The 13,394-nt window shown below is 57.1% G+C and overlaps 1 protein-coding gene across 8 annotated transcripts in view; it reads left to right on the forward strand.

Annotated features, from left to right (window-relative positions):
- The window catches only part of CACNA1B (calcium voltage-gated channel subunit alpha1 B), a 175,257-nt gene that overhangs the window by 127,611 nt on the left and 34,252 nt on the right, over window positions 1–13,394 (forward strand). For all 8 annotated transcript variants that reach the window (XM_029054325.2, XM_029054326.2, XM_029054328.2 and 5 more), the window contains 7 exons: window positions 2,809–2,905; window positions 4,005–4,165; window positions 5,367–5,507; window positions 6,308–6,509; window positions 8,006–8,170; window positions 9,770–9,880; window positions 11,485–11,568. In XM_029054325.2, the coding sequence (XP_028910158.1) occupies window positions 2,809–2,905; window positions 4,005–4,165; window positions 5,367–5,507; window positions 6,308–6,509; window positions 8,006–8,170; window positions 9,770–9,880; window positions 11,485–11,568 (961 nt within the window). The remainder of the gene's footprint in view (window positions 1–2,808; window positions 2,906–4,004; window positions 4,166–5,366; window positions 5,508–6,307; window positions 6,510–8,005; window positions 8,171–9,769; window positions 9,881–11,484; window positions 11,569–13,394) is intronic.

Here is a 13,394-nt window from a genome sequence, read left to right on the forward strand (position 1 = left end):
GGGGAAGACACGGGGTAGTCCGGTTGGACACAGTCCCGGTCCACCGGTCCCCGGGATCTAAGTAGGAAGGGATCTAAGTAGGAAATAGTGAATCCCCATTGGAGGGATGAGGTGAGTGGGGCGCAGAAAAGTCAAATGATTTGCCCTAGGACATACAGCAGACCCGTGCTCTTTCCACCAGACCACGCTGCTCCTCTAACCTGCCCTGCGATCCACCCAGGGCCGTGAAGAACTCCCATCAGTCCGCCCAGGCGCACGAAAAGCTCCCATCGGCCCCCGTGATCCACCCAGGGCCGCGAAGCACTTCCCGTGTGAAAAACTCCACCCGTGTGAACGTGAAAATTTCCCACCGGCCCCCCCCCCCCCCCCACGACACTCCAACCGTCTGCTCCAGGCTGCTCGGAAAATCTCCGGGTGGTCTGTTTCCGTTCCTCTGGACGACCGAGATGGGTTATGGAGGGCAGACGCAGCCCGAACCCTCAAAGAGGCCCGGCCTTGTTCCCTCTGAGTGGAGAATCAGCCGCTACCCCCCTGGGGATTTCCAGAGATCACAGGCACTGGGCCTCCACCCCCGTCTTCCCAACCCCGTGAATGTTTGAGAGCGAGCTTCACGCGGCAAGCCGGGGGCCTGGAATCACAGCCACGGGCGGGGGCGCAGGAAACCGAAAGGCTCAAAGTATCAATGTTTTATAAAGGCTTTTATTTATTCAAAGGGGAAGCGAGAGAAGAGTTGGAACGCGAGGAAGAAGGGGGACAGGCGAATGAAATCCTAAGGGGCTCCTTTCTCACCTTTTTTCAAAAATCTAAATCACAGAGAGATACCCATTCAGAGGCTATGGAGAAGGGGATAAAGAAATCTGGGCTTCCGGTCCGGAGTCAAGTCCACGCTCCTGCAGGCCGCCGGGACTATTGTCTCCTTTGAAGTCTGTGCTTCGGGAACATCCCGGCGAGGTGGAGAATGGGATATTCTCCCAGGGGGCCTCCCTCAGAGACCCCCGCCAAGGAACCTTGAGATCACTGAGGAAAGCTCTTCCTTCCCCCCAACCCCTCCCACCTTCTGCCTCCTAAACCCTTCCAAGAGGCTTGAGCGGGCGAAGAAATGGACTTAATAATAATAATAATAATAATGATAATAATGTTGGTATCTGTTAAGCGCTTACTATGTGCCGAGCACCGTTCTAAGCGCTGGGGTAGACACAGGGGAATCAGGTGGTCCCACGTGGGGCTCACAGTCTTCATGCCCATTTTACAGATGAGGGAACTGAGGCACAGAGAAGTGAAGTGACTCGCCCACAGTCACACAGCTGACAAGTGGCAGAGCCGGGGTTCGAACCCATGACCTCTGACTCCCAAGCCCGGGCACTTTCCCACTGAGCCCCGCTGCTTCCCACTTGATGCTTGATGCTTAGGATGAAATCCCTCACGACCGGGAATCTCAAGAGGAAACCCCGGTGGAGGAGACGGCCTGGGGAATCATTCCGACCCAGACGGTGAAGGTTTGGGAGTTCTTTCTCCCCACCAGCACTGCCTACAATCAAACTCCCTCAGCAGTGGAGAGAACCGGCTAGAGAAGACTCTAGTCTGGCCCCCCGGTCTGGGCTCAGTGCTTGGTACAGTGCTCATTACATAATAGGAGGTCGACCAAATACCCGTCGATTGGCTGGATGGCGGGCACGCCGGCGTCAGTGGGATTTGAGTCCCACGGCTCGATGCTCTTTCTCCCTATCTCTGGCCGCTGCAATTCCTCCTTACATCTGCCGGACAAAACTCCGCAGCGTGTACAACAGCGCAAGGAGAACCCTTCCATCTTCTACTGGCTCCTGTCTCTGGCCGTCACAGTCCCTTCTCCATCCACCAGGCCAAACCCCACAGCCCAGAGGACTATGCCGGGAGAAGCCGGTATTCGTTAAGCGCTCAGTATGTGCCGGGCACCGGGCTAAGCGCTGAGGTAGCTACAGTCCAGTCAGGTCGGATACAGTCCCTGTCCCTCCCGGTCTTAATCCCCGTTTTCCAGATGAGGTGCCCGAGGCCCAGAGGAGCGAAGTGCCTTGCCCAAGGTCACGCACTAGACAAGTGGCAGAGCCAGGATTAGAACTCAGGTCCCTCCGACCCCCAGGCCCGGGCCCCCTCCACTAGGCCACGAGACTTTCCATCTTCTACCGGCTCCATCGACGGAAGCAGCGGCGGTCTCATCTATCCGCTTCCGCCGGTCAGCCCCCGCCGGGGGCCTCCACCACGCGAGAGAGCCGCCACCCCCATCTGCATGCACTGAATGAGAGACAGAGTTGCCATCCGGGGCATGTGATATGTTCCCATATTACATGACTCGGCGCAGCCGACCGGAAGCAGCCCATCAGGACGGCGCGGCCGGATCTCGGCTCTGCAGACGGAAAGCTTATTTGGCCCGGGCTCTTTCTCCCCGGCTGCTGCTCCTTCCCCACGTCGGGGGCTGATTGGCGAGCTGCGGGGGCGGGGGTGCCCGCCTTTGAAACCAAAGAGGCGGGAGGTTCCGGGGCTAAAACTTCACGTCGCCACCCCCCCCCCGAGGCCGGGCTCTGGCTTCGGCCTACGGATTCGGGCCGGCCACCCCTTGCAGACAGGCGGCCGGGGGGCACGGCCAGGAGGAGAGTTCGGGCGTTTAACCTTTCCGAGACTGAAATTCTGCCTCCCCGGGGCTTTGGGGTCGCAGAATTGAGTCGCCTGAGGTGGGGTCTGCAGGTGGCAGGTGCGTCCTGAGACCCCTCCCCACCCGCCACCAAATCCCCCCCGACTTTCCTCCCTCTCTTTCTCTGGCTCTTCCCCTTCTAGAGGAACCAAAGGCAAAGACATCAACACCATCAAGTCGCTGCGGGTCCTCCGAGTCCTGCGGCCCCTGAAGACCATCAAGCGATTGCCCAAACTGAAGGTTGGGGTTTGGTTGGGTGGTGGGAGGTGGGGGCGGAGGGAGGGGCGGATGGACAGAAATCGGATGTGGGCCCGGGACCCTCTCCCTCTCCTTCTGCTGGGCCGGAAGTCCCGGGCTTTGGGATGGAGAGATGGAGGGATGGATGGGGCTGTAAGGCTCGTTCCCGGCCCGCGAGGAGCTTACGGCTCCAGAGGGAGCTTACAGTCTACAGTCAAGCAAGCCATGGTATTGATCGAGCGTTTACGGTGTGCCGAGCACCGTACTAAGCACTTGGGAGCAATAGAGTTGGTAGACAGGATCCCTCTCCCGCCAGCCTCGATCGGTGGTATTTATTGAGCGTCTACTGCGCGGAGCACCGTATCAAGCCCTTGGGAGGGTACGGCGTAAGAGAGTCGGCGGGCACGTTCCCTGCCAACAAAGGGCTTACGTCCTACGATCGATCAGTCCACCTGCCGTGTCTATCGAGCATTTACTGGGTGCAGAGCGCTGTACTGAACGGTTGGGAGAGGACGGTGCAGTAGACGCGATTCTTTTCCTGCAAGCCACCGGGGCCAAGAAGAATCAGTCAGTCACTTGCATTTAGTAGGCGCTTCCTGTGTGACGAGGACTCTACCAAGCGCTGGAGGGGGTACGACAGAACAATAATAATAATAATAATAATAGTATTTGTTAAGCGCTTTCTACGTGCCAGGCACCGTACTAAGCGCTGGGGTGAATACAAGCAGCGTGGCTTAGTGGAAAGAGCCCGGGCTTGGGAGTCAGAGGTCATGAGTTCGAATCCCGGCGCCGCCACCTGTCGGCTGTGTGACTGTGGGCAAGTCACTTCACTTCTCTGTGCCTCGGTGACCTCATCCGGAAAATGGGGATTAACTGTGAGCCTCCCGTGGGACGACCCGATGACCCCGTATCTCCCCCAGCGCTTAGAGCAGTGCTCCGCACAGAGTAAAGCGCCTAACAAATACCAACATTATTATTATTACAAGCAGTGGGAGTGGACGCATTCCCCGCCCCCAGCGAGCTTACAGTCTGGGGGCGGTTGGGAGCGGTCCAACCTCCGGTTCCCCCCGCCCTGCCCTCAAGCACCCCATCTCCCCGACAGGCCGTCTTCGACTGCGTGGTGAACTCCCTGAAGAACGTGCTCAACATCCTGATCGTCTACATGCTGTTCATGTTCATCTTCGCCGTCATCGCGGTGCAGCTCTTCAAGGGCAAGTTCTTCTACTGCACCGACGAGTCCAAAGAACTGGAGCGGGATTGCAGGTCAGCCCCGAGACCTGCGGAACCCCGCGGCCCGGGGCCCCGGAAAGGGCGCCCGGGTCCGCACCGGAAAGGCTAGCGAGGGGGAGCGGTGCGGCCCGGAGGGAAGAGCCCGGGTCCGGGAGTCGGAGGACCTGGGTTCTCGTCCTTAGGCAGCGCGGCCTAGCGGCTAGTGCGCGGGTTTGGGAGTCAGAGGCGGTGGATTCTAATCCCGGCTCCGCCGCTTGTCTGCTGTGTGTCCTCGGGCAAGTCGCTTCGCTTCTCTGGGCCTCGGAGACCTCATCTGTAAGATGGGGATCGAGACTGAGTCCAACCCGATTGCCTTGTATCTACCCCAGCGCTTGGAACAGTGCTCGGCACACAGTAGGCGCTTAACACGTTACATCGTCGTCATTATTATTATCATCCCAGCTCCACCACGTGGCTCATTTATTCATTCATTCATTCATCGGTCATATTTATTGAGTGCCTATTGGGTGCAGAGCACTGTACTGAAGGCTTGGGAGAGGACAGTACAACAGTATGCAGATGCGTCCTCCAGGCTGCTGGGCTAGTGACTGCGGTACTCATCAAGGGCTTATTATGTGCCAGACGCTGTACTAAGCACTGGGGTGGATGCAGGCAAATTGGGTTGGGCAGAGTTCCTGTCCCCCCTGCGGCTCAGTCTTAATTCCTCTCAGAATTGTGGAATTTAAGCGCTTACTATGTGCCCTGCCCGGCCCCTTTCTCCCCCACCCGCCTTCAAGGCCGGGCGATCCAGCTTCACCCAAGGCTCCACTGAGACACCAGCTGCTCCTCATGGGCACCCCCAAACCCAGGGCGGCCCGGAGGGGGTCGGGCACCTCTCCAGGAGCCCCCGGAGAACTTGGGCTTGGGGCACCCCCCCCCAGCCAGGGGGGCCCAGACACCCGTTCTCTGAACGTTCACTGGGAGAGGGCTCCCTCGGGGTCCCTTGGGGTCAGCACCCGGAGCCGAACTTGCCCGTTGGGGCAGACCCAAGTACCCCCGAGGTGGCGTCGGGTGGGAAAACCTACCTCTCTGCTGGCGCTTGAAAGCCCTCCGTGGGGGCCAAGGGGTGGCGAAGTCGAAGGAGGGGGGACGGGGAGGAGGAGGGAGTCCCAGATTCGTGTCCGGTCTCCGACCTCCTTCCGGCCGGCTGGGGCCGGCCCCTTCCTCCCTGACCTCCGCTGGTTCCGATTCTCAGGGGCCAGTACCTGGACTACGAAAAGGAAGAGGAAGTGGAGGCTCAGCCTAGGCAGTGGAAGAAATATGACTTCCACTACGACAACGTGCTCTGGGCCCTGCTGACGCTCTTCACCGTGTCCACGGGCGAGGGGTGGCCGACGTGAGTAGCCACGGGGCGCCGGGGCGGCCCGGCCTCCGACCGGGGCCTCCGACCGTCCGGCCCTCCCCGGGGGCAGGCAGGAGGTGGCGGCTGCCCGGAGGCGGGCGGAATCGTGTCCCGAGACCAAAGGCCCTCTCGCCGCCCCTTTGGCCTTCTCGGGAATGAGCGTGGTCGGAAGGGATTCTGGGAATGGAAGGCCGAGGGACGGGGCCCTTTAATCCAGGGGGAGGGATTCAACCTCCGCCCCTCTTCCTATAGCCCCGGGCTTAGGGGTTGTTGTGATGGTATTTATTGAGCATCCACTTGTCTGCCGTTTGACCTTGGGCAAGTCACTTCACTTCTCTGGGCCTCAGTTCCCTCATCTGTAAAGTGAGGATTAAAGCCGTAAGTCCCATGCGGGACAGGGACTGGGACCAACCTGATTTTCATCATCCTCCTCATCCCCAGTGGTATTTATTGGGCACTTACTGGGTGCAGAGCACCGTATTAAGCTCCTGGGGGAGGACACTACGACAGGGTCGGCAGACGCGTTCCCCGCCCACGGTGAACTCACGATCTAGAGATCTTGTATCCCCCCCTCACCGGTTGCAGTGCCTGGCAAAGAGTAAGTGCTTAACAGATACCATTTTTAAAAATGCACTGTACTAAGCATCTGGGGAAGGGCAAGCAAAAGAAACAATCCATCCCCTGCCCACAAGGAGCTCCCACTCTCCCGGGGGAGAGGGTCAGAAACCTTTATGACGGCAGCTTGGCCCCCCCCCCCCCAGTGCCTGACCGCCAGGGCTTGTACTCACCGCCAGGGTCTTGAAACACTCTGTGGACGCCACCTACGAGGAGCAGGGCCCCAGCCCCGGCTTCCGGATGGAGCTGTCCATCTTCTACGTGGTGTATTTCGTCGTCTTCCCGTTCTTCTTCGTCAACATCTTCGTGGCTCTGATCATCATCACCTTCCAGGAGCAGGGGGACAAAGTGATGTCGGAGTGCAGCTTGGAGAAGAACGAGGTACCGCTGGGATGACGGTGTCCCCCTTCCGCCCCCCCCGTCCCTCCCCCGGACCCCTGGTGGAGCCACCCCAGCGGCCCCCAGGCCGGGGCTCCTGGGGATTGTCTCCGGGGAGGCAGGAACTCCCGGGCCCTCGAAACCCGGAAAGCCAGGTGCTGCGGATCAACCCAACCGGGCGCAGATCAACCCAACCGGGCCGGGGTCCCCGGGACCGGACCCCATCCGGCTGGAGACCACCAAACCCGTCCCTTCTGGTGAGGGGAGGGTGGTATCGACGAGGCCTCGCCCTGCCCCACCCCGAGTGGGTGAGATTCAGCCCACCGCCCCCACATCAGCCCCTTCTGACTTTGACTTTCCCGAGTTTCTTGGGTAACTAAAACCATTCTGGGCAGGGGAGTCATTCATTCGTACATTCATTCGTATTTATGGAGTGCTCTGTGTGCGGAGCACTGTTCTAAGCACTTGGGAGGGACCAGGACACCAGCACAGGCTGCGCCACGGACTCAGGCACGGACAAAGATGACTCCGGGATAATACCCGATCCCGGCCCACCAGTGGTTTCCAGTCTATGGGGGAGACAGGAAAATCAGTCACAGAGCCAGGGAATCGTAAACTACAAGGATATTGACTGAAGTGCTTGGGACTCATCTCTTCATTCCTTCACTGAATATTTCTCGAGTGCCTCTCGTGCTCAGCACCGAACTGGGTGCTTGGGAGCAGGCAGTTGAAAATCTAAGGTCGGTCTGTCGGTCGGCCGTATTTATTGAGCGCTTACTGTGCGCAGAGCACAGGGCTGAGTGCTTAAGAGAGTGCAAAAGAACAATAAGCGGACACATTCCCTGCCTTACAGTCTAGAGGGGGAGATGGCCGTGATTAGGAAGAAATAAATGAGAGATATGGACGTAAGCGGTGTGGGGCTGGGAGGGAGGATGAATAATAATGTTATAATAATGTTGGTATCTGTTAAGCGCTTACTACGTGCAGAGCACCGTTCGAAGCGCCGGGGTAGATACGGGGTGATCGGGTCGTCCCACGTGAGGCTCGCAGTTAATCCCCATTTTCCAGATGAGCGAAGCGACTCGCCCACAGTCACACAGCTGACAAGTGGCAGAGCCGGGAGTCGAACCCATGACCTCTGACTCCGAAGCCCGGGCTCTTTCCACTGAGCCGCGCTGCTTCCGAGTCAGAGTGACGGAGAAGGGAGTGGGAGAAGAGGAAATGAGGACTTAGGGAAGACCTCTTGGAGGAGATGGGCCTTCAGTATGGTTTTGAAGGGCGGGAGAGTCATCGTCTGTAGGATATGAGGAGGGAGGGCGTTCCAGGCCGGAGGCAGATCGTAGGCGAGAGGTCAGCGATGGTGGTGACAGTCCAGTGTGTCGCTTCCGTCGTTCTACTGCCCTCTCCCAACCGCTAAGTCCAGCGCTCTGCACCCGGGGAGCGCTCAGTAGATACGCCTGGCTGAGCGACCGACCTCACTCCCTCTCTCTCCCTGTCAGAGAGCCTGCATCGACTTCGCCATCAGCGCTAAGCCCCTGACCCGCTACATGCCCCAGAACAAGCAGTCCTTCCAGTACAAGATGTGGAAGTTCGTCGTGTCTCCGCCCTTCGAATATTTCATCATGGCCATGATCGCCCTCAACACCGTGGTCCTGATGATGAAGGTGAGCCAGCCGCCGATCGGCCGGTCTCCCCCCGGGGCCCAGCCGCGTCAGGGAGTCGCGTCAGCTCAAACCGGGGGGAGTCCGCGTTAGGCCGGAGGTAGCCGGTGGCCACTCCGGCCGGCGAGGACAGAGTCTATAAAGGCCACCGCTGGGGAAATCTACATCCGGCGGCTCCGAGGGTCTCTTGGCGGGCCAGAATCGGGAGACGCTCTGGAGGGCAGTGCTAGAGGGATCAATCCAGCGGTCCAGCAGTGGTGCGTACTGAGCGCTTCCTCTGGCCGGAACACTGGACCGAGCGCTTGGGAGAGGCCAGCGGAACAGTCGGTAGGCACCGCTCCCTTCTCCGCAAGCCTCGAACGGTGGTATGTATCGAGCGCTTCCTGTGTGCCGAGCACTGTACCGAGCGCTCGGGAGAGGACGACGCCACAGAGGTGACGGATGCATTCTCGGCCCACATAACAATAATAATGATAATGGTGGTATTTGTTAAGGGCTTACTATGTGCGAAGCACTGTTCTAGGCGCTGGGGGTTACAAGGCGATCAGGTTGTCCGACGCGGGGCTCACGGTTTTCATCCCCATTTTCCAGATGAGGTAACTGGGGCACAGAGAAGTGAAGTGACTTGCCCCAAGTCACACAGCCGGCAAGCGGCGGAGCCGGGATTAGAACCCGTGACCTCTGACTCCCAAGCCCGAGCTCTTTCCGCTGAGCCACGCTGTTTGGTGCAGGCTATCAGTCGCTCCAACGCCCCGGGGAATTTATCGATCACCTACCACGCGCGGACGCTGGACTGAGCTCTCGGGAGAACACGATCCGTTAGAGTTGACTGATGTGACCCTGGCCCTAGAAGCAGTGTGGCTCAGTGGAAAGAGCTTGGGCTTGGGGGTTGGAGGTCAAGGGTTCGAATCCCGGCTCTGCCACTTGTCAGCTGTGTGACTGTGGGCGAGTCACTTCACTTTTCTGGGCCTCAGTTCCCTCATCTGTAAAATGGGGATTAAGACTGTGAGCCTCATGCGGGACAACCTGATTACCCTGTATCTACCCCAGCGCTTAGAACAGTGCTCTGCACGTAGTAAGCGCTTAACAAATGCTAACATCATTATTATTAATGGGGGCGGCAGATGCTAAAATCAATTTCAGACGGGAGAAGCAGCAGAAGATAACGATACTCATCGTGACGATGGTATTTGTTAAGCGCTTACTATGTGCCAAGCATCGTATTGAGTGATGGAGCACTGTACTAAGCGCTGGATGTGGACATGAGTGCTATGGGAAGCACAGAGGCGCCCCCTATGAGCTAGAACTGGGAGTGTCTACATTCATTCGGTCGGTCTCAGTTATTGAACGCCTACTGTGTGCACAGCACTGTACTAAGCGCTTGGAAAGTACAGTTCGGCAATAGAAAGAGACGGACCCTTCCCACAACGGGCTCACAGTCTAGAAGGCGGGGAGACGGACGTCGAAACGAGTCAACGGGCACCGATAGTATATGCAGCTCAAACCTGCGGAAGGCTCCGCACCGGCCGCTTGGGACAATCCAAGAGTTTGTGGACGCAGTCGCCGTGATGTGCTAATCTCTCCTCTCCCTTCTCCGTTCAGTTCTACGACGCCCCCCACGGGTACGAGATCATGCTGAAGTGTCTGAATGTCGTGTTTACATCAATGTTCTCCATGGAGTGCGTCTTGAAAATCATAGCCTTTGGGGTGCTGGTAGGTTCCCCTTTGTCCCCTCAGTGGTTTTCTGAGTCACATGCTTTCCATTCGTTCATCGCGGCGTATTTAGCGAACGCCTACTGTGGGCGAAACGTAATGAGAGCTTGGGAGAGTCCAACAGAACGACAAAGAGGCACATTCCCCGCCTAAAGTGGGCTCACATTCTAGAGGGGGAATGCTTGCAGGCAGAGAAAGGGACCCACCCCCGACCAAATATCGTTCCCGCCCCACGGTTCAAGGATTCTGGGGGGCCTGGAAATCTAAAAAGATGGAGAAATAAGGGGTCAGATCCAGCCCTCTGCCTCCCCCCGCCTCCCATCTCCATCTATAGTAATAATGATGGCATTTATTAAGTGCTTACTATGTGCCAAGCACTGTCAGAGCTCCCACCCCCTCCCCAGGAGGGAAGGGTAGCGCCATTCAGTCTAATCCACTGCCTTCGACAGCGGTCGTATTTATGGAGCGCTCGCCGTGCTGGAAACAGACAGTTTCCCTGCCCACAACGACCTGGTCGTCTAGAGGTAATAATAATGACGATGATGGTGTTTGTCAGGCTCTTACTGTGCGCAGAGCACTGTTCTACGCGCTGACGGCAGTCAAAAATAGTAACACGCTGTGTCTCCTGGCATCCAGTCTACCCAGCCAGAAACAGAGCACGAGATTTAGTACGGTGCTTTGCATCCGGTGAGGGCTCAATAAGTTCGATCGAATGAGTGAAGGAAGGAATGAAAGACCACTGGCTGACCCGGGATGCTACCGTGCTTGGTCTCCATCGGATGCTTCGGGGAGTCACGGTAATAACTGTGGGGTTTGTTGAGCGCTTACTATGTGTCAAGCACTGTACTAAGCGCCGGAGCAGATACAACTTAATCGAGCCTTACATGGGGCTCACAGTCTAAGTAGGAGAGAGAACAGGTATCGAATCCCCATTCTGCAGATGAGGGAACTGAGGCACAGAGAAGCGAAGTGATTTGCCCGAGTGACTGTGACACGGCGAAGAAGGGACGGGGCCGGGGTTAGAACCCAGGTCCTCTGACTCCATCGAAACCCCCCTACCGGGGCCCCTCCGCATCCCTAACTTTAATAATAATGTTGGTATTTGTTAAGCGCTTACTATGTGCCGAGCACTGTTCTAAGCGCTGGGGTAGACACAGGGGAATCAGGTTGTCCCACATGGGGCTCACAGTCTTAATCCCCATTTTACAGATGAGGGAACTGAGGCACAGAGAAGTTAAGTGACTTGCCCACAGTCACACAGCTGACAAGTGGCAGAGCTGGGATTCGAACTCATGAGCCCTGACTCCAAAGCCCGTGCTCTTTCCAATGAGCCACGCTGCTTCCCTCTTTCCCTCTTGCACCTCATCCGGAAGGCGCGTCGTAAATCGACCTAAACCTAACTCAGCCCTCGCACCTACCGATCAATCAACAGCATTCACTGAGCGCCTCGTCCGGGCCCAGCACTTTATTGAGTACTTTGTTTAGGGCCGCCCTCTTGGGGACCCCCACACCCTCGGCATGGCCAGCCGGAGGGGGGTGGTGGGGAAGGGTCGGGGGTCTTTTAGCTCCTGTTAACGGTCTATTCATCCGCCTCTCCCCGCCAGAACTACTTCCGAGATGCCTGGAACGTCTTTGATTTCGTCACGGTTCTGGGCAGTATCACCGATATTTTAGTAACGGAGATTGCGGTGAGTGCGATTCCTTCTCTCTCCCTCTGACGAACGGCGATGCCGTTCCCCGAATTGTTCTTCTCCGTTCAGGTGCCTTCTCCTGACATTCGCCCTCGTCCTCCTCCCCCGGCCCCACCCCGGCCCCACAGGGGACGAGGGACCCAGCCACCCCAGTCCCTCCCTCGCCTTGCCCGAGAAATCCAAGCCCCGATTTTCCCCTGCCGTTCTTTGCGCCAGGCGTCGTCCCCCTCCTCCTCCTCCGTCTCGAGGTCGGGATCTCTAGCAGCAAAACGAAAGGGATTGTTGAGAAATCAGCAGCGCGTTTCATCCCGGCGAACCATCCGTCGGTGATATTTATTGAGCGCTGACCGTGCGCAGAGCGCTGTTACTGACCACTTGGGAGAGGATCATAATAATAATTATCGTCGTTTTTAAGCGCTTACTATGTGCCGGGCACCGTACTGAGCGCTGGGGTGGATGCGAGCAAATGGGTAGATGCAATCCCACCCCTCAGTCTTCCCCTCTAGACTGCGAGCTTGTTGTTGGAAGGGAATGTGTCTGTTTATTCTTGTGTTGTACTCTTCCAAACGCTTAATACGGTGCTCTGCACCCAGTAAGCGCTCAATAAATACGATTGACTGGCTGACAGGGAGCTTACAGTCTAACAGAGGGGAGATTAAAAAACATCAGGGCTAGGGGAAATGGGCAGTTTAAGCCAGGAACCCACTTTCCCCTCAAGAGAAAGGTTTTGCGGGTGGTGGTGCCTGGGATTTTTTACCTTCCACCTCTCCTGCTGACTATGGGGATGCAGACTTGAAAGAATCCGTAGAAAGCGTCAAACGAGACCAGACCTGTTCTCTGCTCTGCCGCTAGACTGTCACGGTGATCCGATAGATCTGCTCTCTGTCCTGCAACCAGTCTTTTCTCTGTCTTCGTTTTCCCGCTCAGCAATAATAAGAATAATGCCGGTATCTGTTAAGCACTTACTATGTGCCGAGCACCGTCCTAAGCGCGGGGTAGATGCAAGATAATCGGGGCACACGTGGGGCTCAAGGCGTCGGGAAAAGTCCAGATATCGACCGGGGATATTCCCCTTCTGCCACTGTTGGTGAACTTGTATACCAGTACGTTATGCCCGCTCTCTCGCTCACGCACCACGCAAACGTCAGTGAATCAAGCGATGGTATTTACTGAGCACTTACTATGTGCAGAGCACTGGACCGAGCGCTTGGGAGGGTACGATACATCAGAATTAAAAATCGCGTCCCCTGCCCCTAATGAGATTACAGGCTAAAAGGGGAGACAGACATTAACATGAACGAACAAGTAACTTAGAATATATAATTTAAAGATCGATACATGACGGCTGTGGGGTTGAGGGTGGGGCAAATTGCAAATGTCCAAAGGTCACAGACCCAACTGTGCAGAGGACGCAGAAGGGAGAGGCTTCATCAGGGAAGGCTTCTGGGAGGAGATGTTCAGGGGGTCGCGTGACTAGTAACATGCACCCCCTTATACGAACATGCTACCGTGTAGACGCCCGGGTATAATCACCTCTACGTATATGCAGGTAGACACGTGGATTGATAGACCTTCCCCATACCTCGCGTCCGGGCCTTACTACGTGTCAGGTCTAGACTGCGAAATTCCGTGCCCTTCCTGCTCGGGTCTCTATTTCCCGATGAGGGGGTGGAGCCCAGACGAAAAAAGACAGAAATCCGTACTGACCTTCTCTGGGGCGGTACTGTGGCTCTCGCCTGTGGTAGACCCAGGATCGCGTTGGACAATTCGGAAAGCTCCAGCCAGTCTGTTCAACATTTATCCTGCTCAGGCAGGGATGTATT

This window comes from Ornithorhynchus anatinus, chromosome X4 (genome assembly GCF_004115215.2).
Source record: "Ornithorhynchus anatinus isolate Pmale09 chromosome X4, mOrnAna1.pri.v4, whole genome shotgun sequence".
NCBI lineage: Eukaryota > Metazoa > Chordata > Mammalia > Monotremata > Ornithorhynchidae > Ornithorhynchus > Ornithorhynchus anatinus.